General features: G+C 39.0%; 1 protein-coding gene across 1 annotated transcript in view; it reads left to right on the top strand.

The window, feature by feature from the left end:
- Positions 1-24,495, top strand: part of NCK2 (NCK adaptor protein 2) — an 87,561-nt gene that overhangs the window by 37,885 nt on the left and 25,181 nt on the right. Inside the window, exon 3 of the mRNA XM_075092298.1 lies at positions 17,080-17,321. Coding sequence (XP_074948399.1) covers positions 17,096-17,321 — 226 coding nt within the window. The 5' untranslated portion in view covers positions 17,080-17,095. The remainder of the gene's footprint in view (positions 1-17,079; positions 17,322-24,495) is intronic.

The following is a 24,495-nucleotide window of genomic DNA, read 5'->3' as shown; positions in this document are numbered from 1 at the left end:
CCCTCCTTAAGGAGGAAGCAGATTAGCAGCTGAGGTCACCAAGTTACTCCAAGACCTAACTGCCCTGTAAAGGAGCTGTTGTCATACCCTGCTTGCAAATGCCTCCTGGAGATACCCTTCCTTCAGGTTTCTGAGGAGTGCCGTGCCTGTTTTGTAGCTCTCTAGGGCTGACTGCTTGAGCTGGTGCTTTGTAGGATGCAGCTGGCGCATTGGCGTATGTCACTTATAAAATCAGTTGAAGGCCTGTTCCTCCATTTCATAATGGCTGGAAGGTGGTTTGTCTGGTGTGGAGGCTTTGAGGGAACTTTAAATGATGCATTGCTCATGTTAGAATTGGTGTGTAGTAGAAATATAGCTAAAACTGTAACCGTGTGTATTTTCAGTAGTGCTCTTAACTTATTCCATATAACATCATATTCAAATGGTATATTTTACAGCAAATATGATACTAAACAACAGTTTGGCTTGCTAAAATACTGCCTTTTAATGAATGGGAAGAGACTATATGCAGCTTGTCTCATTTCATATCTGGCAAATGATTTTGTGTGTGTTACCCAGAGGCGTTCTTGATAACTGCTGAAATTGGTGGATTTCACAGAACAGAAAATATTTAAAGGTTAGTGCGGTATATTTGCTGTGGAATTCTGTTTCTAATGACTTTGTTAATTAATCTTGGATTAGTATTAGTGTTTGCACTGTAGCAACAAAGCTTGCATTGTACTAAGCAGAGAGGACTGAGAAAATGAGGTTGTCGTGTTTATTTTTTGAACATGAAGCATAGAATACCATGCATACAGGTACAAACCTTTTACAGTCTGTTTTTCTTTCCCTGATTTTGAGAGTCTCATTTTAAGACTTCAGGCTTGTTTGAGCTCTCCTGGTTTTAACCCCTGCTTTTTTTTGGTGCTCTCTCTTCACACCCTTTTGTTTCAGGGATCCCCTGCAGCTCTCATCTTATACCTCCTTATTTTGGAGGCTGTTGTCTGTGTCAGCTGCGCTTAGTTGTTCCCCATAATAGAACCTCTGTGCAGCTTATTTTCTACCTTCTCTATCACCCTCTTCCCCCCCCCGCCCCTTTTAAATGAACCTAATCCTGTGTTTTGATTCAGCAGCTGTACGTGAAATCCTTCCAGCAAATCCCTGATGCTGTCATTGCGACTCACAGATTTTTTTCCTCATTAGTCTAAGTCCTTGCATTTCTTCTTAGCTGCTCTTTTCCCTGTGACCACTTGTTCTACCTCTTCCTGCTATTCTATAAAATTTACCTGTAGCCTGATATTTTTTTTTAATGTGAAATACTGACATCTTAACAGAGTGTTCCTATATGCAAGTTAAGTATCTGCCTCTGATGCAAGCAAGCTATCGCAGGTGATGTCAGAGAGATCCTTTGCCTGAAGCAGCAGGTATTTTGGAGAATCCAGATTTTCACAAGAGGCTGATTTTTAATTCTTTATCCTGCCCCAAAATCAGTAGTTTTTCGTCCTTCAGTGCTTAGCACATTTGCTGATAAGCAGGGTTGTCTCATACCATTAGTTCTCAAGTTATCACATACCAGCCCCAAAAATGCTGTTGAATGAGGGTTAGACCTCTCTTTATATTTGATCTCTGAATTTGTCTTTCAAGATTAAACAGTCTGAGAATTACTTTTCCTTTCTTAGTTCTCCCTCAGGACTAAAGAATGGCATTTTCTACCCGCTCTGGATTTGTATAGGATCTGGAAAGGTCTGTTCTGTTATTGCTAGAGAGATTGCTGGTTTATGATGAAGATGATCAGGGTGTTTGGTAAGCTAAAGCATTTATCTCAAAAGAAAAGGGTGTGACATCCTTGGGTTTACGTAAATGTTTTGACTAGAACTGCAAACCTGGTGTGTGTACGTATGTTTATAAAACTGGTTTTGGAACTAGCTTGTAAGCAATGTTTTGACAGTTGTGCTCTTTAGAAATTGAATTTACCATCAGAGGGATAATGGAATCTCGCATTCTCAACCGTTGCCTTGCACTTCAGGCACTCTTTGGATGCATGGCTGCTATAACATACTTTCTGACTGCAGTAAGTTACTGAAACTTCAGGAAGTCTTGACCTGTGAGCTGTAATCTTTTAACTGGTAACACAACATCATGTGGCCAAAACGGAGGTGTCCCATGTGTGCTGGGCTTATGCCAGCTGTGTGAGGAGTGGCTGCTGCTGTGTATTCTTTGGGGGGGGAAAAAAGGTGGTGGCAGAGGGATCAGTAGGTTGCTCGCTGGCTGTGGTTCAGGAGGAGCAGAGGAAAATGACATCACAAAGCAGGCCACTGGTCGGACTAAGGATTTTGGCCTGTAAATGGTGGCTGGGCATCTCTGTATCCTGAATCAGTACCCTGACTAATTCTGTAGAATCCTTAAAAATAAGAGTAACAAAAACTTAGGGCAGCATCTGAGGCAATGACACAGTGATTCTTACCTTTTTGGAACTAAAGCTTGGTTTCAGGTTTGAGGTTTTGAACCTCAATGTACACCACACTAGAGGAGCAGCAGCAAGGTGTCAAGTAACACTTCAGTCCAAGACCTGTTCCTTAGAACTTAATTTTCAACAGGGAGCTTAAGAACAAGAATAAATAAAATAAAAATGCTTGGTATTAGTCTCTTGAGGGATTCAGAGATTCTGTGATGCAGGAAAGGAAAAGGGATCTCTCTTCTGGAAGTTCTCCCTGAGGTCCAGGGAGAGAGGGGATGCATGTGTTTTCCCCCCTCTCCCTATTCTCTTCCCCACCTTGAGGTAATTTGTGAATTTTTGTATACTTGCTCCTACTTTTGATGGTGAAGGGCTCCCAGTATTTGTGTATGAATTATCATTGAGGCCTGATGCAGATTTGGTAACACTATTGGCTTCTCTTAGTAAGGCCTGATTTAGATGATGAAGATACTGTCTACTTCTGTTGTAATATTATAACAGAGTTGTGGCATGTCACCCTTGAATTTTGACTACAAGTAGTACTAAGGTACTACAAGAAGCTAAGTATTTTGTGTGGCTCTCAACTAGCATATGAAACTATGATGGCATAGTCATTTTTATTGAAACTCTGTAGCAATATAAATTTTAAAATTTGTATTAATCTAGAAGTAATGGGAACTCTGTGGCTAAACTTCCAAATTTCAGACCTGTAGTTTTGAACCTATTTTTCCTTTATTAAATCTTGATTCCAGTACAGGTATTAATCCCCATAGTATCTCTCCATGCTTGGAAATTATTTGGCTACTATTATGTCCCTTTCATATCTGTTGATGCATTTTATTCTTATCTTGTGAGACTGAGGAAGAAAATGTGTCCGTGAGCGTGTGAGGATAGAACGTCTCATCAGTGTAAGAGTACATAACATTTCTGGAACAAAGGGAATGTAGTATAGCAGCCAAAGCCAAATGTTTAATTTCAAACCGATTTGTTTATTGCAGGGAGATTTTATTCAGAGAAGTTAGCTGTGGAGAAATGTCTGGCAGAAGATAAAAAGAGTAGGAGAAGATTTAGGAGTTTGGAAAGATTCAGTTTTGTTCAAGCACTGGAGCTGAGAGTGGGAATAAAAGAGGACAACTGGTCTCTATTGAATGTATTTTGCTCATAGACGTATAGACTCTTATAACTGCTATTCTTGGTTTTGGGTAACTGTTTCTATGGAAAAAAGTCGGATATTCCTAGTCTTTATCCAGTAAAAGCTTACTTTCAGAAGCTTATCTTTTTAAGCAGCAGTTCTGGTGCAGTGGAAAATTATGTTGGGGTAATAGTAGTGGAACAACTTCTTAGGTTGTCTGCGTAAGGCATCTTAAAGCAGCTGACACCTGAACTGCAAGGTAGGAGTTCAGAATAAGGAGCATCTTCCTAACGTCCTGACAGCAGCCTCTGTTCTCTGGAGCGTACCTGGCAGAAGCATTTCTGTAACCCCCTTTCATCCTTTTCCCCCTTCGGTGAATGCTGTTTCTCTCTTGGTTTTGTGTCCCTCCCCTTTGGCTGAGGAATTAACAATGGCTTGCTGCTGTAATCGTGTGGCAGAGCACTCACAGTACTACTTTTTAGAAGAGAACCTCGTTTGAACTGGAGGAGGGTATGTAAGAAATAATTTGATTGAAAGAAAATAATATTGCCAATATTCCAGACCAAAAATGCAGTCCTGACTTAAAATTTAAATATTTTTAAGAGCTATAGGACAGGTTGTTTTCAAACCTGTTTTATTTGGAAAAGTATGAGGGATAGAGTTTCCTCTGCACATGTGTTTTGGGAGCAGTAAGAGAGGATTTCAGTCTTGACTCTGAAGAGCTGTTAGATAGAAAGAGAACAGAGAACTTTAGGGAGGAGACTGGGATGGCTCTTTCTTGCCTGGGCTGATACTTTCCTGGTTGTGTAGCATTAGCACAGCAGTCAGTCTGACCGACAGGAGACTTGGGAAGCTGCAGCATTCACTCAAACCTCCTACAAGATCCAAGAGTGTCTCTTCATTTAAACTGTGCTTTCTCTTCGTACGTGCCCCATAAGAAAGTTAAAAGGATAGCTTTCTGAGTACTTGTCGTGATCCAGTCTTCAGGAAGATGTACAAATTCATACAGGAATAAATGTAATGGTATTAACTGTTTCTTAATGAAAATCTAATACTGTATCTTTCAAGCTGCCTCTTTGGATATGTACATAAGCACAGAATGAAGAACGATATCTTGCATCTGGTGATTATTTTTACCTGTACTATTCAAAGACCCTGCTTCTATAAAGTAGCTTTTTGGCTGAGGCAGTCTCCTATATACTAGAAATAGGTATTCAGTAACCCCAAGTTTAGGTAAAAATTTGTGGAACTTTGCCTTGAGATTTAAATTGAGAAGTATCTTAATGGTGTTTTTTTGGTTTTTTGGGTGGTTTTCTTTTATGCTGCCCATATGTACCTTTTTATGTTGGATGAAAATCCTGGTCCAGATGACCTGGTAAAAAAACCCCAGAAGTCAAAGAATTTATTCAGTATTTGAAATGACAGTAAACTAGAAAGCTCACAGGGACAGAATCTGAATAGGGCCCTTAAAATACTTAGTGCTCTGTGGGCTAGAAAGTTAAAAATTGTTTTAATATACATATTGTTCACATTTCCTACTGTCATGAGGTAGATTGAATGGGGTTTTTTGTAAAGCAATTGACAAATTGCTTAAGACTATAAAGTGAACATTGTCGAGAAACGGACAATGTACTCTATTTTTTTTTTTTTCTCCTTTCTTAAAACAGCTTTGGGAATAAATGCGTTTTTGAACTGAACAAACATCTCTTCCTCTTTCTAGTTAAAAAGTGAATATATGATTTTTCTATTGGGGAACAGAAGGTCAGCAGTTCAATTTTATTTTCAGAATTTTGTAGACAGTCTAAAGTGAAATACCTTGAAAAGTAGGTAGCAGTGTTTCAAGGGATTAGCAGTAAAACATAGCAATCCACACTGATTCTGAGCTTTGTCCTTCTGTGCAAGATCAAGGTTAAACTTCTTATGTCTGAGGACTGTTCTTTGTTTATACAATACATAAACGTACTAACAGTTCCAGTGAAGTATAATACCTGCAGACTATTGAATGTTTGAGCTAGGGGAAAAGAAGCAGCAATGGAAGCGAACAATTCAAATGTGCTTTTTTTTTTTTTCCTGTTTGAATCTTGAAAGAAATTCAAGGATGTCTCCTTCATAAAATTTCGTGGTGTTCACCATATCCTGAGTTGGCTGGCTGTTTTAATTTCACGGCAAGAAGGAAAGTTTATTGTGAGGATGAAAGTGCATGCACAGTGGTAGACTTAATTTGTTCTTCTGTGGAGCATGTTTCACCAGTCTATCATATAGCTAATATTACCTAAATGTCCTCTCAGTAGGGTGTCTGGGTTTTTTTTCTGTGATCTTGCGTGCTTGGCTCCCTCCTACCTCTTTTTTGTAAGGGACTGTGGAGAGGCTGGTAGGTGTAAAACGATTTCTAACTTTGTCTTGTCTGGACACCTAATGTACGTTGAATTGTTCCTGGACTTTCCCCTCTCTTCTGTCTTTTTTGTTTGTTTGTTGCTGTCATGTATTTCCAAATGTATAGGTAAGCTTAAATGTTGTCTGCTGGGAGGAATGGAGAGATAACAGCCCAGAGCAACACCAACAAACACTAAGCTTATCTGTGTCTCTGACTTAGTAGAAACACCTATAAACCGTGCGGAGATGTGGCCGTTAATCATTGCTGCTGTTTTAGACGTGAGATGAGGTCTCTTTTCCCAAAAGTTTGCTTTAGCAAAGTTGAGCTGGTTATTCACTGGGTGGCTTTTCTGAAACGGCTTTTAAAAGAATTCAGGAAAAGGTGAGCCAATACTCTTTTCTGACCCTCTCACTCTGTTTGTCTAAATGTGGGGCAGCATTTGGGGTTCTGTGTGTTTTCTCTGCAGCCAGGAAACAAGCCAAAAAAGCTGCCTCATCCCTGTTTGTCTCTCTGCAGCTGAAGGGTCTGAAGATGTCCTCCCTGCCTGGGCTTTACCATTGCTGTCTAGAACGTGGAAGAGCACTGCTCTTGATGGTAGTGCCTTCAAAATAAAGCAAGATGCAGCTTTTTGCCCTAATAGTGGAAAAAGTCACCATGGATTGGGTCATCGGCAGTAACTGCATCTGCGAAGGCTGCTGATGGAGGCAGAATGAGAATCTACAGCCGCTGCTGGCACTTGACTGAATCTTGCCTACTGGTGGAGCTTGCAGCAACAGATGCAGGAAAAGGAGGTTGAGGGCAGATGGCATGAGCGTGTGGGGCCTAGAGGCTGGAGGAAGGGGTTGGTAGGAAGGGATGTTAGCTAGCTGTCTGTGGTTGGAGTTGCTTTATACGCAGACTTCTTTTATTTTCTCTTCTTTCAGCAGACTGAAACCAGCGATGATAAATTAATAATTCACACTCCTTGTGTTTTCTGATAAGTGTATAATAAAAGGGCATGAAAAGATGGAATTTTGTATAGTCTCACAGATATGGGGAGATACATTTTTCCCAAAAATACCATCTGGGTTGGGCAAAGCACTAATAGAATCATCCAACTACAAAAATCCTCCCTCAGTTTTCTGTCTGGTATCTAGAAGGTTTCCAGTACTGTTTGTTAGTCTTTGTCCTGCTTTGTGAACCAAATAAAAATGCAAATTTCTTAACCCACCTGCCCTGGCGCCCCCCCCCCCCTTGAGATATGTTTGCTTGGTTTTTAAAAATCCCTTAAGGTTGTCCTTAAGAGATTTCTTAATAGTCATCCCATATTTATGGAAAGACTTGATCCAGGTTTCCAGGTTTTTATTATAAGTGCTTTGCCCTGCATGTTGGTGACCATGCTCAATTTCAGCTTAGCTAAAGACCTATTAGAGTGTTTTCTCTGTGACTTCTGTTATCATTATCTCTCTTAAGCACGGGTGAGTTATAAGGCTCCTAACTAGTACTGCTAAACTTTAACATATGTTAATATAATACCAGCTTGTTCCTGTAGAATACCAGCTTTTTGTCCTTTGAAATAGAATTTTAAATCATCTGTCAGAAGCTAAGAACACTACCAACTTTATAATAGGCATGCCTTTCCAGAAATGGCATAGAAATATCCTTTTCTTTTTAAGTAAGACATCAAAAGATTTTTACAAACTTAGCTTCCTGAAACATCAGAGTGCTTATCACATAAATAGGGAAGATAGTATTATGTGTTTTAGACTGTCACACTGATTAAGCATTTGTATTTTGAACTGCCCCAGACCAGGAAATTTTGTGGCACAGCAGTATTACTAATGAAATTTTAAAAAACATGAAATTGGGAAGGTTAGCTTGTGTGAAGGTCACAACATGAAACAGAATGAACGTCATATAAAATTAGGTTGGTATCGCATGAATTAATAGAATGCCAGAACTCAGATTTGTGTGTTTTAGTGCTGCAGCAGCCTACCTTGCAACAGCCCTGATGTCTTTCTCTTTCTACCACCAGAGATGTAGAAGGCTAAAGTATCTGCTACCTTCTCAAATAAATGTTAGCAATTTTATTCTTATCTAATAACATTTTCCAGACTCTTACTGTTGTGACAGCATTGCGTCCTTTTCTTGCAACTTCAACTTTTTCTGGAACTGTATGCCTCATATTACGAAGCTGTATTAGCCTGAATAATGGGCAGCCATGGCTGTGAGGTGACCTTGGTTTACAAGAAAGGCGGAAAGATGTGAGCTGGGGAATTGCTCTCACTGCGTTCGTTGGCCTTGCAGTCTCTACCTTTGAGGGCATCCCCGCTGCTCTTGCCTGGTCGACGCTGGTGCTACACCTGTGCTACACAGGTGCTTCCTGCTGGAGTGGGCTTGGAGAGCTGGAAAGGGCCTTGCCATCACCTACAGCCATCAGAGATGGTCATCACTAAGACTCTGGGGCTGCATGCAAAACATACGTGAGTCTCGCCAAGGAGATGCATGCTTTGTGATTAAAACTACTCCTTTTCCTTAAATGGCGAGTTTATATTTTAAAAGATCATTTGAAGCAGTCCCTGCTTATTTCGTCTGGGCAGACTGACTCGTGTGATAGGCTTCATGAAAATGTTGGGTGGAAAATTTTTTTACCGATGCCCTTTTATATATTGTTATATAGAAAATGAAATTTCTTTTTTGTCGAATGGTAAAGTGTTGTACCGACTCCTCAGCAGGAAGCGTGTATTTCTGGGTGTTTCTAATCTGTATTCTCCTTTATTTCTTTGTGTGTCTTTTAAAAAAGACTTCTAAGCCACTTATAATACAGAAAACAAACTTTTGTGCTCTATTGGAGCTACGCAGAAATTCGTTACCACTAAACTAGTCTTGAGGTTTCCTGTTTGCAGTTGTTCTGTAATGCAGGATACAAGGCGCCGGAGTATAGCTGCTGTTGTATTAGAGATTGGGATATCAGATATGTTGTGGGGCCAAGAGAAGCAAACACTGCTTAGAAGCTGTCAGAGGCATCCAGTTGAAGAAACAAAACCCCAAACCTCGCAGCTGCGAAACAATGACAGCCGACATGGAGGGGAAGAGGGTTTGAGGTGTGCGGGGGCAGGCTGTTGGGTAGCGTCAAGATGAAGTTACTTAGCTAGGACAGTTCTAAATTGCTGGTTTATTAAGAGCAATCCTTCACTTTTTTTTTTTTTGAAGATATACCACCCGCTTGTATTTTAGCAAGGAGTATCATCTAAAACCACCACGCTTGCAGCGCCTGTAGAAGTGGGCTGTGGCAGGGCAGTCCCACCTGTGGCGCACAGGCTGCAGCGCCTCTGATGTGATTAACCGTTCCACCGGCCTGTATCACCCTCACATTTTTATTGGGTGTTTTTTTTTTTTCTTTCCCTAAGTGACTCATAAGGAAACCAAGTACTTTTGCACCTAAGAATACATGTTTTGGGACCTGCCAGAAAGGCTGGTGGTGTCTGCTGAGCCTGCCTTTGAAGTCGCCCCTGCAGCTGCACCTGCTTGGCAGCTGGTTGTTAGTCTGTCCAGCATGGGTGTGGGCTTGGGTAGGTGGATAGACCTAAATTAGGAGCTCAAAAGAAGTGAAAAATGTACAGAAAAAAATTGTTCGTGCCTATCTTCCTTAAAGCTATTTTAATAAGTACTAATTGCACATCCATAATCCACTGGTATGGTATGTGGGTTTTTGGAGGGGTCCTTTGTCTCCTTCCTTTATTTTTCTTTAGGATTAGACGTCATCTGACTACGTGGTGGTGTTATCAAGGACATCCAGTTTAAGCTTTCAAATGAGCGGCACAACTGTAAACTCTCCAGAACTACTTTGTTGCTCTAAAGTTTCCTCAGAGTTGATGCTAAAACTGTAAAAGCTTTTGTGGACGGTTCTGCTGTCTTGGAGTGCATTTGAAGATTAAAAGTGTTTAATTTTTCTTATTATTTTTATACCCTGGGGTTAATGACAGAGATGATGATGGTTGTCACTGTAAAATAATCCTCCAGCATAGAAATAGTATTCAACATTTTTTCTTACATCACATGCAGGAAACTTAATGTTCTGTCTAATTCTGTACTTATTCTATTGCTAATATTTAATTTATTCTAGATGCAGTTTATTAACTTTTTATAGTTCTTAATGAGCTGAACTGCACTTCTTTTGATACCTTCAGTTTGCATTTCCTGACTCGAGCTTGTTGCTTGTCAGTTTTCCTTTTCAAATAAATTACTAGGGAGAGGGGACAGAGAAAACCTCTAGAGCTTTTTACCTCACTTTTTAAACAGGATATTCTTTTAACCATGTAGTACTTCTTTCATAAATGCTAAATTGTGAGAGTATGTTGGGAAATGTGATAAAACATTCCTCCTTTGCAGTGGATCCATTTATTTCCATCTTTGTTCACATCTGTACAGCTTCCACTCATCCTTGTTTTCAACTTTGGAAAACTGACCCTCCTAAAGTACCGACAGCAGCTTCTATTGATTGTGACTGTGTCTTCAGTTTGCACATCAAAGTGAATTAGGTAAAAATCACTTGCACTTACTCAGCTCTCACTTCTAGTTCAGCAGCCAATGCATCCTAATGAGACCTAATAGCGAAACACCCCAAATTAATTGTCAAGTTTGTGATAAAACAGACAGCAATTTTAGGCAGCCAGGTACGTGGGGTTTTTTTCTGCACAGGTATCGGTTTGACACTTCAGAACTGTAAGACAGATGATGAATGTTTGGTGACTATTTAGTTAATTTTCTTTAAAGGGGGGCGGGGGAGGATATCTTACAATAATTTTGGTGCAGTGACCTCTTTCCAAAGAAATGTGTCCCTTGGGGTAGATTGATACGTATTATATGCAGCATTAAAGTGTTAAACTGCAGAAGCAGTTAGCCAAGGTGGCCTTTATGTGATCCATCTCCATTTGTCTGGGGACCACAAAAAGCCCATGTAACAAAGCATGGAAGGGGTTTTACTAGTTTTAACACAGGGCAACGATTTGCCATAATTTGGGTCAGCTTGTTTACTCTTTTTAACTCTGTGTTTTGAGATTTTCATGCAGCTGTCATTAGAAATACAATATTTTGCTTGGTTTAGGTTAACTTTGGCCTTTGCATGAAGATGATGGTATTTTCCTGTTTTTTCAAACATACATACTCTAAATGTCAAAAATGCTGTGTTCTACTGGAAATAGCTAAAAATGTGTCCAAAAAGTATATTCTTTTTCACAGGTTTTAATTTGAGTTCACATTTCTGTTCTTTTTAATGCCTTATGAATTCTGTCTTTGAGTTTGGTGCTTTACTGATCCCCAAGAATCAAGTGAAACAATCTCAAAGGTAGAGATGCACTTTTAAAAAACCTTTCTATATGTCAAAACTATTCATCCAGGCTGATTTAAAAAAAAAAAAAAAAAAAACCAAAAAACTAACCACACCCACGCATGCAACAAAGAAGGCAACTGTGTAAGTGAAAACAAAGCTTCAAACCTCCTGAAACAGTACACGTAGATTGCATCTTCATAAATAACAAAGCTTCAGATTTAGAGTGTAGTTCAGATTAAGTGATCTAATACAAGTTATTAACTACAGAATACAGTAAGCACATCTGCTTACTATGAAAGAGGCCTTGATAGAAAGAGACTTTTTTTTAAATTTTCCACAACTGAGTTACCTTAGAGAACCAAATATTGCCTGTTTGCTATATCTTATGAAAGATTAACCAGGTGGACACCAGATACCAGAAACCAGATGCTATGGGGTTCAAAACCCATTTTGATTTTCAGAGTTTGAGGGCAGAAGGAGAGGTTGTTCAGCCTTCAAATCTCAGAGGAAACCGTGATATGTCATTAGTTATCTTTTCATTCTCCCAAGACAATGAACTAAATATTGTATGGTAATTATGTCTTACGTAACACCGTTTAGCAATTGTGTTTTATGCACATCAGTGTCATGTAAAAGCCTCCGTATCAATTTAGTACCTTTCTTTCAGTGTGTCTTAGGAGGACATCCAATTCCAGAACAGTCTGTTATATCAATTGGCACTTCCTATTAATAGAATTCTTGCTTGTTCCCTTGGTGAAGGATTAAATTACAAGCATTACAGTCAGTCATTTTTAAACCATGTTTCCTTTTTGCAAAATAAATTATGAACAGGGAGAGCAACTGCTTCTTTTCTCACCGCATCTTTAAAGCTCGACCATATCCCCTGTTTGAACTATCCTAAGTAACTGTATCCCTGACACAACCCTGAAACGTCCTCCTGAAGGCAAGAAGAGATGCTGCTTTTCTGCCCATCGGGTCAGGGCATTAAACCAGTGGGAGTGCTAACTTATGTCAGTCTACAGGAGAAGATTCCGGTTCGGGTGGCATCCTGGAACGGATCCTTTCTCATTTATCATTGTGTGAGAAATGCATATGGGGAGAGGGAGAGGGGGAATAATCTGGGCCCAGTAAAATGAGGTCTGTGTAACATTCATATATAGTTTGATATTCAAAATAACATAAACTGAGCAAATTTTTTCACGTGAAAAATCACTGGCAGATTTACAAGTTTGTGGGAGGAAATTCTCTTATTTTACATTTAAGTTTTCATAATCTCAAATATTGTTTGCATGGTTCAGTTTTAAGCATTGGTTCAAAATGGCTGGTAAGTGGCTGGTTGTCTTTGGGTTTTTTCCTGCCATTGATAAATTCTTGAATCATTGGATAGTTTATTAGACTTAAATGTTTCCTTTTTGGACTTTCTTCTGATAAAGTCTATAGAGGAGCTACAGTACTAGATATTCCACTGATGTCTGCTTTTGCTCTGCCTTAGGGTTAGCTAATGTTCCTCACCTGTCTGAGCAGGCTTTTGGTGCAGTCTTCTTACGACTGACTTTACCTTGGCTGGGTTTTTGTTTACTACCTTCCTAGCCTGGCAGATTTTTCAGTTTTTCCCTCTCTCTCAAGCATGTTTTTTGTGTTACAACATTTTCACGTGTGCTTCCTCAGAAGGGCAGCTGCTACTGAAGGCAGGCTTCTCTCCTAACAAAACCTAAATTGGAGGGAAGAAACAAAGTGGCTGAAAATACCTGAGCTCAATCTAAACTAACTAGTTGTAACATTTCAGCAAAACAATATTGGCAAAAATACAATATTGGTAAAATAAATTAGCTTATTACCACTGCTAGCAATGAAGGAAATGCTGGCTTAAAAGGGGTCAGAAGTGTGCATTGGTCACGTAGTTAATATAAGAATTACTTTTTGAAGGTCTGGATTGTGGAGCTTGCTTGCTTGCTTGTTTAGTGTGGTGTCTTTGTTTTTGGGGTTGGAGAAGGTTTTTTGGTTTTTTTTTTCTTTTGTTTGTTTTAAAAACTGCAGTTGGAAATTGCAATATGGATTGCCATAAAAGTAAAGCAAGTGACTGCTTGATAGAGTAAGCTAAAAACCAAGGCCATACATACACTTTTTAAAGCGAAACAATCTTGTGCTGAGAAATGGCTGTGTTGAATTTCATATATTTACAGTTCCTTGCATAGGTATTTCAAAGCTTTTCACTGCTGCTTTTTAAAGTGGGTGGTGTTATCCTGTCGGGTATGAGAAGACTCTATTTCAGTGCTAAGACTTTTGAGCTCTTCGAGGAGGGATGTTCCAGAAGGTTGTACACTCTTAGCAGTAATGGATTTTCATTTCCTTGATGTGAAGGAGTCTTGTGTCAGCATTAGAATGTATGGGGACTCTGGTGTGTTTTGTGCGGTCTGTAAGCACTGTAAGCAGAGACTTCACATTTTGAGTGCATGTCAAGTTTTTATGGGGCACCCGGATGCTTTGGAAGGTTGTATTATTGGGTTTTTCTTATGTTTTTCCCCAAATCTAGCTATGTCGTTTGCTTATAATCTTTTCTTTGGCACACAGCTGTGTTGCAGAAGCATTTTAAAACTATACTACTATACTATACTACTGAACTATACTATACAACAGCCCCCCTTCTGGGGAACAAATGTGTCCTTATTCACATATGAGGAAATCTTAGCTCTGCAAATGTCACAGGAAAAACCTTATTGTTCTTGACGGAGCCAGTTTAATGATGTAACCAGAAGAAGGTAATTTAAAGAACTTTAATACTAGTTCCCCGTATTTGGAAAAAAACCTGAACAAAACAACAAACAAAACAACCAAACAAGACTCCCCAAAAAAACAGAACAAAAAACTCTCCCCCCCCCCAAAAAAAACAAAACAAACAAAAAACCCCAAACTAAAAGATCAGCACGACCACACTCCACACACATGCATACGACTTTAAATGGACAAGTGCTTAGCTACAATTATATGATGTATTTTGACTCATTATAAATCCTGTCCCCACTTGGGTAAGAACGCTTGTGCTGTTAAACATTCAGCAAAACCTGGAGTACTTTACTGACTCGGGTTGTGCGTGAGCATGCTACTTGAGAACATTGGCTTCTCTGCACTTGTGCCAAAATTGCATCATGGCAAGGGGTCTGCTTGTGAAATGACATTGTTTCTAAGGCAGCGGTTTTACATGTCGACAATAACTGGAATTGTAGAAGTCTGGTAGCTTGGGGCTCCCCTTCCTGTGTGAATGTCAGGCAACTGTATAGTTGATACGGTCAGCCCTGATGTGTGGTCTCTTCCTGGGCTTCCGTCCTTGCCCAGCACCTCGGGCAAACACTTGGCAACTCTTACAACAGGGGCCAATTAAATCCGCCCCCCTTCAGGGGCATAGGAAGAGTTTAATAGTTTTCCGACAGCCACTAGTCAATGTGGGTTTTTATTATTAATAAGCTATAATATTGATAGATAATTTTAACTTGCTTGTGCTGTGGAAATAACCTTTTTTAGGAGTGGAGCCTGTGTAGTGGCAACATCATCCAACTGCACGGACGGTGGCCTATTTCTTCATGTTCTCCATGTCCCCAGGAATAGTAAGAATTGACCATTTTACAATTGCTGAGACAAAATAAACTGATCTAAATTGGAGAGGGAGATGATATTGGCAACGCTGGCCTCCAGAACATGTTTGATTGCTGTCCCCCTGTGGCTACATCAGCTTATCGACCTGTAGGCTATCTGTCCGTTTTATGTGAGTCAGAAACCAGGGCAGTTTATTGGAGTCTGCGGTCCAAAGCTCAGGCTCTCCTATGTCACTGTCAGACAGGATTATTATTTTAGGGGAAAAAAACTGTTGAAGGGTATAGTGACTTATGTCTTGTAAAACCATCAATTCCACCTGCATAAATCACAGTGTGTTTGAACTGGAAGGGTTGTGTTTCTTCTCAATGGTTCAAAACATCGTAACTTCTTTTTTTAATTCATCTTGGGGCTCTCAGCTGTGCAAACTCACATTTGAATAATGTTTTAATTGTCATTTGTTCCTTTGTGTTTTCTAATTGGAAAACGAGAACTTAAGCCTGTTGATTTCAGCTTCTGACTTTCAAAAACGTTGTCCTGCCTTGGCCGCGAGGGGTGACGTTGCTGGTGCTTTCAGGAGCTTTGCTGTCAAACAGTTCAGCAACCGTAGCTCAAGCCTATATGATGCTCTCCTGGAAACAAAAATTATTATAAGAGAAGGCTATTAAATGATAGAGTCCACTACGGTGTCTTATGATTATGGGTTAACTTTTTAGGTAAGGTGAACACTACTTCTTTCTAAGAGCAGGCTGCTGGGCTGTCTGGCATGTAGTTTTCACAGCTTGTACTGTAGCTCAGGGGAGAAAGTGTGTGTGTGTGTGTGTTTACAGACTGCAGAAGGAACTGCTTCTGAATATAGGTGATGTAACTTACATGCTGAACAGAATTTCTGAATGAGGTTTTGGGTTTTTAAAATTACCTTTCTGTCACGTAAACGATCAGGTATTGGAGTTCATAGGGTTGTAGACTGCTGAGAACTAGGCAACAAAGTCAAATCATTTTCAAAAGAACCTTGGACATCAATAGTTTGAAGTACTCTGGGACCTGTTTCTACTAATCTGTAATTTAAAGGAAATCCACAGCTTTTACTAAAAAAAAAAATCTGCTACATCAATTTGCAAATATACTCTCACCTCCTACTCTCTCCTGTCCTCCTCCACTTTCCTCTCCCCCAGAAACCCCCAGCAGTGATAAGAAAATTTTAGGTAACTTCTCAGAATTTAGAGAATAAGATCAACATGTTTTGCTTGGCAATATAATATGTGTGAATGTCACTGGTGCTGGCATAGGACTTCTCTTCCTCACACACTTTTATGCTCCCTCACATTGTTCCCAGTAATTACTGGGATGCGTAGGAAAACGTGGAGGCATGCAGCTGCCTTTTGTGCAGCTGACACAGCTTTGGAAAAGATTGTTCTTATTAAAGGTAAGCAAAAAAGACAACTTATTCAGTCGTAACAGAACTCTGCGTAAGTTTCAGTTAGGGAAGAAATTAAATGCAATCGGGGGAGGCGCAGTGGATACCCTTCTCCACCTGGCTGACTTGTGCCCGGCACAGGACTGTGGTGAGCTGGGACCTTCCTGGGAGCAGAGGAGGAGCAAAGGCTTCTCCTAAAATGCAGTCTCGGGCTGCCTGCACAAAACATTGTGAATAAAGGCTTACTAAAGACAGTACCATCTTCTTGATGGCAGATTTCCCTGCTCCGTTTCGTTACTTCTTGAAATATTTTTAACTTCCAACTAAAAAAAGACAGATAACTTTAAACAAAGTTATAAATAATATGTTAGTATGAGGATAAGGAACTAGGGCAGAAGGAAAATAGATTTTTGGGATGCTGCTATTTTTTTTTTTTCCTCAGATCAGAACTTTGAATACCAGGTGTGGGATAGTTTTATAATGCTGTATGCAGAAACTAAATGGGTTTTATAAATTAGCCTTTGTTAATATATATCTGAATAATATTTTATATATGTTCAGAGGAAGTGAATGTAGTACATTAATGACTAGAATTTACTATCAAGGTGTTGTCATATTTTAGTGGCAGAAAAAGCAAGAAAGGTCAATACAACTTCTTATTTTTTAAAAAAGGAGTTCCAATCTGTGGGGTTTTTCTCTGTATGGCTTTCTCATTTTTTCCCCTACCCTTTTCTTGCTTATTTCAGAAGAACTGAAAGAAAAAGTTGAGTAAGAGTTGCGTGATATAATTCACTGATGAACATGTCTAAATATTTTGTTGCAGAAGGACTCCATGAAAGATGACAGAAGAAGTTATTGTTATTGCAAAGTGGGATTACACTGCACAGCAGGACCAAGAACTTGACATCAAGAAAAATGAGCGTCTTTGGCTATTAGATGATTCCAAGACATGGTGGAGGGTAAGAAACGCGGCCAACAAAACGGGATATGTGCCATCAAACTATGTGGAGCGAAAAAACAGCTTGAAGAAAGGTTCTCTGGTTAAAAATCTGAAAGACACGTTGGGTAAGTCCTTTTGTATTTTGGAAGAAGTTTAGTAGATTTGATGGATTTCAGTTTGGGAATGTAATGTGCATATAAATATTTTTTTTAACATCCTTGTTTGGATTTTCTTAAACTTTAGTTTGAGGTGACATGGTGGATGATTAAGGGAGGGAGGGAGGGAGTCGGGGTGTGGGGAGAATCATGTGGAAAAATCTGTAACAGGTTTTCTTGCCTCACATCCAGGAGAATAAGATGTTATTTTTGGTCCAGTTTGTCAGAGGTTGTGTATTTTTAGTGGCTTAAGAATTCTGTTTTCATTGAGATCCTCTCCTCTCATGCCAAGTCCTCTCACTCTGAAATAGAAGGATGTAAACTGGATTGTTCGGCCTAGCTATCATAGCAAAGCTAAATCACTTTATGAATGGGATTATGTGATGTGGCCATGTGCAAGGTCAGGGGTTAAGTTTCTGTGGTCCAAGATGTTCCTTCTGCTTCCAAGTCCTTAATATGTACTCTGTTTTATACTTGCACATGAATTCTTCACAACAGTGTACCATACATATAAAATAATATACCTTTGAAAAATTTTGAGTGTATTTTGAAGAAATGATTTGGAAGTCAGGTTAAATGATTTTTTTCTTCATTTTTGCAGTGATTTTTAATGACAGATGAAATTAAAAAAAAAAAAAAAAGGCTTTGCTTATGGCTGGAAAAGGTTAAGCACAGCAGTAAGTGATCATTTTACTTAGAGGCCAGAAAAACTCTACTAGTGGTATTATAGGATGTAATGAATAAAACAGAAACAGATATGCACCTGGAGGTGTTTTGAGGTTGCTTTTTTTTTTGGCTTGTGTTCTGTTTTTTGCCTGTGCTTTGTGAAGCCTTACATAGGGAAAACTTACTCTGTTGCAGTTTGCTGTAGAAAATACTGACTCTTAACAGAAAAACCAGAATTTGGGATTGGACTTGTTAGAAAATAAAAAGGTTCACTTACACAAGCTATTGCTATGTTATTTTTAAGTTTATCGCAGGTGTCATGTGCTAGTGTTGTGTCTAACATGTTAGGTGTCTTGGTCACTTCTTCATTACCGTGTCCTCCATTCCTGAGCTGCCATGTAGTATGTGGAAATTGAGGAATACAGGACAGGTGGCAGGCAAACAAGGTTATCACAAGATTTACGATGGTGATATTTAAAACCGTAGGCATTTCTACAGATACTCTTAGAATATACTCATTACAGTGCCAGCAAATGTGATTATGCCTTTTCAAAGATTTGTATAAAGAATAAGCTCCAACATCAATTAACCGGTTAAAATCAAAATCCCGGTTGTGATTTTAAGCTCCTTTTATATGGATTTATGATGTTTAAAATACATATTTTAAATATTTGGATATATATTTTTAAAATATATATATCCTACTTGATGAAAGGATTGTGTTTCTGTTGCCAAAACATATCAAGTGTTCATGTAAAATCCGGACACTCTTTACTTGATGTAAACACACATATTTTTATTTATAGCCAATAGAAATGTGTTTAAGTGAAGGAACAGAGGCACATCCTAGCACATACGCATGTTTACCTCCTTGATCTTAACAAGGGTGCATGCTGCAGGGTGTTTCACTTAACTATGGTGGTGACCAACGAAACAGTTGAACAAAGCTCGATGGTTTCACAGCTGAGCTGTGGCTGGTGTCACATCTTCCAAACCTCAGCATTTTGCACGCACATAGTTTTTTAAGTTCTAAAGGACCGTTATTACAATCTACTGATGCTCTTGTACCTTTTCTAAAAGTTTTCTGGGTGTGGTTTTTGTTCGGCTGAGGCAGAAAATACCACATAGTGGAGCCTAGTTTTTTTTTTTTGTGGTGACCACATGTACCTGCGAAGCACGCAGAGTGCAAAGCACCTCGTGCTCTTTTATTCTCATACATCCTGTGACAGTAAGAAACTGCCTGAGCCATACCTAACCCACAAATTAGCTCAGGATATTCTTAACACCCCTCCAAAAAAAGTTGATGCTTGATGGTATTCTTTTTTTATCGTTTTAAGGGCTGCGAACTGCTTAGCAGAATGAAACTTATGTCTATGATATGCACCACGTATCTGTACAATTTTCTTTTAACCTTTCCTGAATCGGAGTCCTCAACTAAACTATAGTCTTTAAGCCTTGCTTTTCTTGCGGCACAGTAATTTCCCTTTCAGAACAAGGAGACCATGTGTCCTTCCTTAGAGAATCCTTTGTTCCGTGCGGCCATCAAGAATGCACTCTCTTCTTTTTTTAAACAAAGGCTTACAAATTGCAAGGCCGATGCTTGATCTAGTGAAACAGCTTTTGAGAGTTTTGCTGCGCCCAGTGAAACAAGTTCTTAATTTCTCTTTATAGAAATACGTCTAATGTCTCATCAAACATGCCTCTCCTAAGATCACAAGAAAATTCACATTAAAATACCCGCTAACCCAGCACAGATGGGGATGGCAGTCATGAGTATTAGTCCTTAAACCAAACCTGTTTCCAACTTTGATGTTGAAGCTACTACCAAAATATCAGGTACTAAACAAACGAACAAAAAGTAGTAATTTAGTAATCAGTCAGTAATTAATCATAAGTCTTGTGAAATCCCAGGAGAGAAACAGCAGGCTCTTAGCCACTTCCAGTGATGAGGCTAGTGGGCTTTAAAGACAGGCATCCTCTGACGCACCTGGACCCGCCTCTCACACTTGCAGCACTCCAGCAAATGTTGCTTCCATGGAGATGCACTCTTTTCTACCTCTTCCTTAATCAGTTACTTTTCCTTGTATTCAAACAGATTTCATCTGAAAGGATTGTTATCTCACAAATGATGTAGTGTGTTGTCTGTGTGACTGCCCATAGCTATCTGCCACTCTTCTGCTTATCCACAGCAGTGGATGATTTATACTCTACTTCCAGATGTTCAGTAAACATGAAAAGTGCCAGCCATAGTTCAGATTGTGGCAGACCCCATAAAAGCTGTTACTATTTAATTAATGGTCGCCATAGTCGGCTGTTGAAGATACATCATCTAAATAGTTCTTAATCCGTGTCGTCTGTGTTCTAAAGAAGGTTTATGGCACCAGTTAATACATCGGTGTCTCATACATAAAAAGCCAAATACACCATGAAAGTTTAGTACCTTTATGAAGCTGTCTTTATCGGGAAAACTTTTAATCTCTTCAGAGAATGAAGTCATGCCTATTTTTTTCTGGAACTCTGTTGACTGTCATTAATCGAATCTCATCCCTTGAATACTTTCTTAATAGAATCCCATCAGCTTTACTGTTGTTTGGCTTGGGGTTGGTGGAAGGTTAATGGGCATGTGGGTATTGAGAACATGCAGCTTGATGGTTTAAAACATCAGCCTGGTTTTGGCAGTCTCTTAAGTCTTCTGGAATTTCCATTGTATTTCAGCATTTTTGGAAAAGAACATCAGTTAATATAACGTGTTCAGAGCCAGCTCTGTTAAATGTGTTGGATGCGTATTAAAATGCTGATTAACGCTTATTTAGCATATGTTCATTAAATCAGTTACGTGTGGACTGAAAAAGGGCTCACCTCAAATCTCAAATACCGCCAGTAATTTCTGAAGAGATACTTTTGGATCATCCTGCATCTTTTTACAGAACAATAACCTTTTCTGCACCATTCACTTTGTCTTTCACCTTCTAAGGGCTTACTGTGTTATACTTCTTGGAGTCCTGTCATCAGGGAATTTTCCCAAAACTTTTAGCTTTCCTTAAGTGACTTGGAGACATTTTGAGGTTTGTAATTTTGCTATTGATGGCTGTCTGTTTTTATGATATTTCCTTTTGATATACATTACTTCTATGTTCTTAAATCTCTTTCTGGAGTAAACTCTAATGGATACATAGCTACAACAGTCCGGTTTTAATTATGGAAATGTAGTGTATAGGCCACTTACTACATATTTTAAATGATTCATCTTCCTGTTCCCTTTTTTGTCTTAACTGGATGTTACTCCAAGTAAGAAGTTAATGGCAATTTAGGCATTTCAAATTACTGCCTTCTGTTTGCTCATATTGAATGAAACCTGGTAATTATTACTATTCTTAAGGCAAAAGCCAGCTTCCAGGCCAGTGATTAAAATTTCATCTTCATTCATTATAATGAATTTTAAAATAGTTTCCTTGTACAGTATTTCTTTTGTGGCGAGGGTATTTTTTATACATTTTGATTAAGTCTTACTAAGCAAGAGACCTCCAGCATGCATCTTCTAAACTGTAATCTTCTGTAATATAATTCTTCCCATGCACTGGGGGTGGGAAGGAATTCCCATACTCATTTGTATGGAGTGGGTGTTTGCCAGCACCACCCCCAGAGCTGCCTCTGAGTGTGGCTCCGCGGCTTTCCCCTTCTGCAGCAAAGATGATCTCTACTCATGCTGGCTCATCTCTGTCACATCGAACAGAAACCTTATCTGAAGGAAGCAAAAATAATTAAGAAGTCAGTTGTTTGTGTAAGCAAAATAAAACTTGTGCATTTTTTCCATCCCTCTGCAAGTCATTTTCCTGGCAACAGCACAAGTCCCCAGGCAGCAGCGTGCCACGGGTGACTGACGAGTGTGATCCAGCAGCAGGGTGCCGTTTTCATGAGAATCCACAATTTTCTAAATGTTACTGCTTTTGCTTCACAACCAGCACTGGATAATAGGGATTTCTTAAAGGTGTTCAGTCTTGCTCCCTTTAGTGAACAACCACATAAAAAACCTTGAAGACATTTCCACTCAGTTCTTGGTGTGAGTTTTTGAACAGATGCCCAGCAAAACAAAGGTTTATTAAAAAGTATTGAAAGAGAGATCGGACACCAAGAATGCAGGAGATGGGTTTGCAAAATGCGTAGGAACAATAGAAACGGTAGAGATGAGTGCTGGCAATGATGGGAAATAACAGTAATCTCAGTAACATTTCACAGAGGTGTTTAAGTTTCACAAGAGACTCTTCAAATGACTTCTTTATTAAGCTTCTGTAAGTCAGCAAAACATTTCAGTAGGTTTTCAGTTTTGATTCATTCAGTGTGCCAGATTTTCATGTGGAAAGTAAGAATTGCCAAGTGAGATGTAAAGTACAGAAAGCAGTCCTTACTTGAATCTCTGTTCTTAGCACGTTATTTCAGAAGTGTCGTGAACATCCAGGAGTGTTTCCTGTGTTTGTCAACCTCCGCGGTGTCTACCTGGGTCAATCTTGTAGACCTGTGCAGCAGTTCCTGAGTGCTGCGTACACTGTCACTTCCAGGAACCAAGTTTTACACCTCTCCCGTTCTCCTGTGGTTATTTTATTTATATGAAAAGGGTTTTTTCACATTTATAACTTCACATTTTCCCGTTTGAGAGCTACTTAATACCCCTTCACTGTGCCTTTCTGGAAATTGCTGGGGAAGTGAGCTCTTTTTTCTTTAGACAGCCACTGCTTAGTAACAAGCAGAAATGTGGAATAGGTCATTTCACAATGCAACGTTTTCTTTAATGTTGGAAAATACTGTTGGTTAAGGGGTTTGGTGTACTTCCTTTTTAGATACAAATATTTCAACTCAAACTTACACTATTACCACCATAGTTCTGTATAACACGGTCATGAAATCTTATTCTCCAAATAAGTAATTAACCTTTAACTTCTGGTGTGTGGGTTAGTGGTCTTTATTTATCTTTGTTTTGGTTTTGAGGAGTTTTTATTCTAAATACCTGTGGCCCAATTCTGGTAGTTCTGACATGGTATGTCTAGTAGATTTAATTGTACAAGGTGGTATTTTGACATTCATCAGGTCTTTGCGTTGAAATTTGGTGACTACTTAAGTCTCTCACTGGTGAAAGCTGCTTCTGTGACTCTAATTGTTGTGGGTTTTAATTGAATTTCTTCCAGTTCTTCAGTGCTAGTTTTTAAAAGTGTAATCATGAGAAGTGTACACAGTATTTCTGGCACAGTTATAGCTATAAATTGAGCCTTCCATACTCTTTGCTTGAGGAATTGTGTTTGTTTATCAGCGAACTGCCGTAGCCTTATGAGCTACAAGATCACAGAAAACACATTAAGTTGGTAATAGGAACGAGTACTAGTTTGAAAATATTTCTATTAGTTCTTAATTAGTTGTTTTCTTTTTTACTACTTTATGGGCACCATGTGGGTGTAAAATTTACTACAGAATGAAAGAATGGTGGAAATAAGAATAAATATGGTGTAATTTTATAAGTACACTGTTGTATAGCATAACCTCTTAAGCCTTGTAGAGCTCATGTAAATAAAAAGAGCTACCTTATAAGGCAAACAGAAGTTATTTTAATCTCTTTAGAACTTTGAGTTCCTGATGTTGTTGGACTTCCTTGTCACAGACCTATAAGAAATGTTAGTCTTTCCACTCAAGAGCAGGCATTTGATAAATTTGATTTGAAAAAAAAAAAAACAACAAACAAAAACTACCAACCTTCAGAACTTTCTACACTGAGTAGCAACTTGTCAGATTATTTATAATGTATGAAAATTTCTAAGAAGGAATGATATGAAGTCTTTTGTTTAGTCAAACATCTCTAGTTGAAATTATCGGTAAAATCCCCTTGTAGGAATTCCACACAAATAAAAGTGTCTTTCCTTTGTTACTTTATGTTGCTTTGAAGCTTTCTAGCTTGTCAGCAAATGTGGGCATGGCAGTAGTGGCACATCTGTTGGTGGACTGGATGAGGGTAAGTCATCTGTATTGGCACTTTTAAGCAGTCGATATACAGGAATTTAAGCTCATCTTTACAGAGAGGAAGTAGTTGAAGTTTTTATGTACAGCACATTCTTACTCAGTTTCCTAGAATCTGTGTATTAAAATAGCTTATTCCATGGTTGAATTTGTTCAGCAAAAGCACTTTCTCTGCTGCGCTTCATCCTGCTTTTTAGTTATATTGCTCAAAGCATGTTTGTTTGTGGGGCAGGGTAGCAACAGTGGTGACTCTTCACCAGTGATGAAATGGAGGAACATGGGTTTGTGGTAACGAGAGAAGCTGATGTGAACTCTATTTACGTATGGTGTCTTTGGTGCAATTGTTGCTTTTCTTCCATCTTCACAATAATAACAGATCAGCCTGGTTGCATGGGCTACTGTCACTAGATGCAGAGAAAGGCTAAATGGGAGATGCTCACAATGATTTCAGAACACAGGGAAGAGATTTCTTTCATTC

This window comes from Phalacrocorax aristotelis, chromosome 1 (genome assembly GCF_949628215.1).
Source record: "Phalacrocorax aristotelis chromosome 1, bGulAri2.1, whole genome shotgun sequence".
Classification (NCBI taxonomy): Eukaryota; Metazoa; Chordata; class Aves; order Suliformes; family Phalacrocoracidae; genus Phalacrocorax; species Phalacrocorax aristotelis.
Note: the sequence above shows the minus strand (reverse complement) of the source record. Positions and strands in the feature narration are given on the sequence as shown.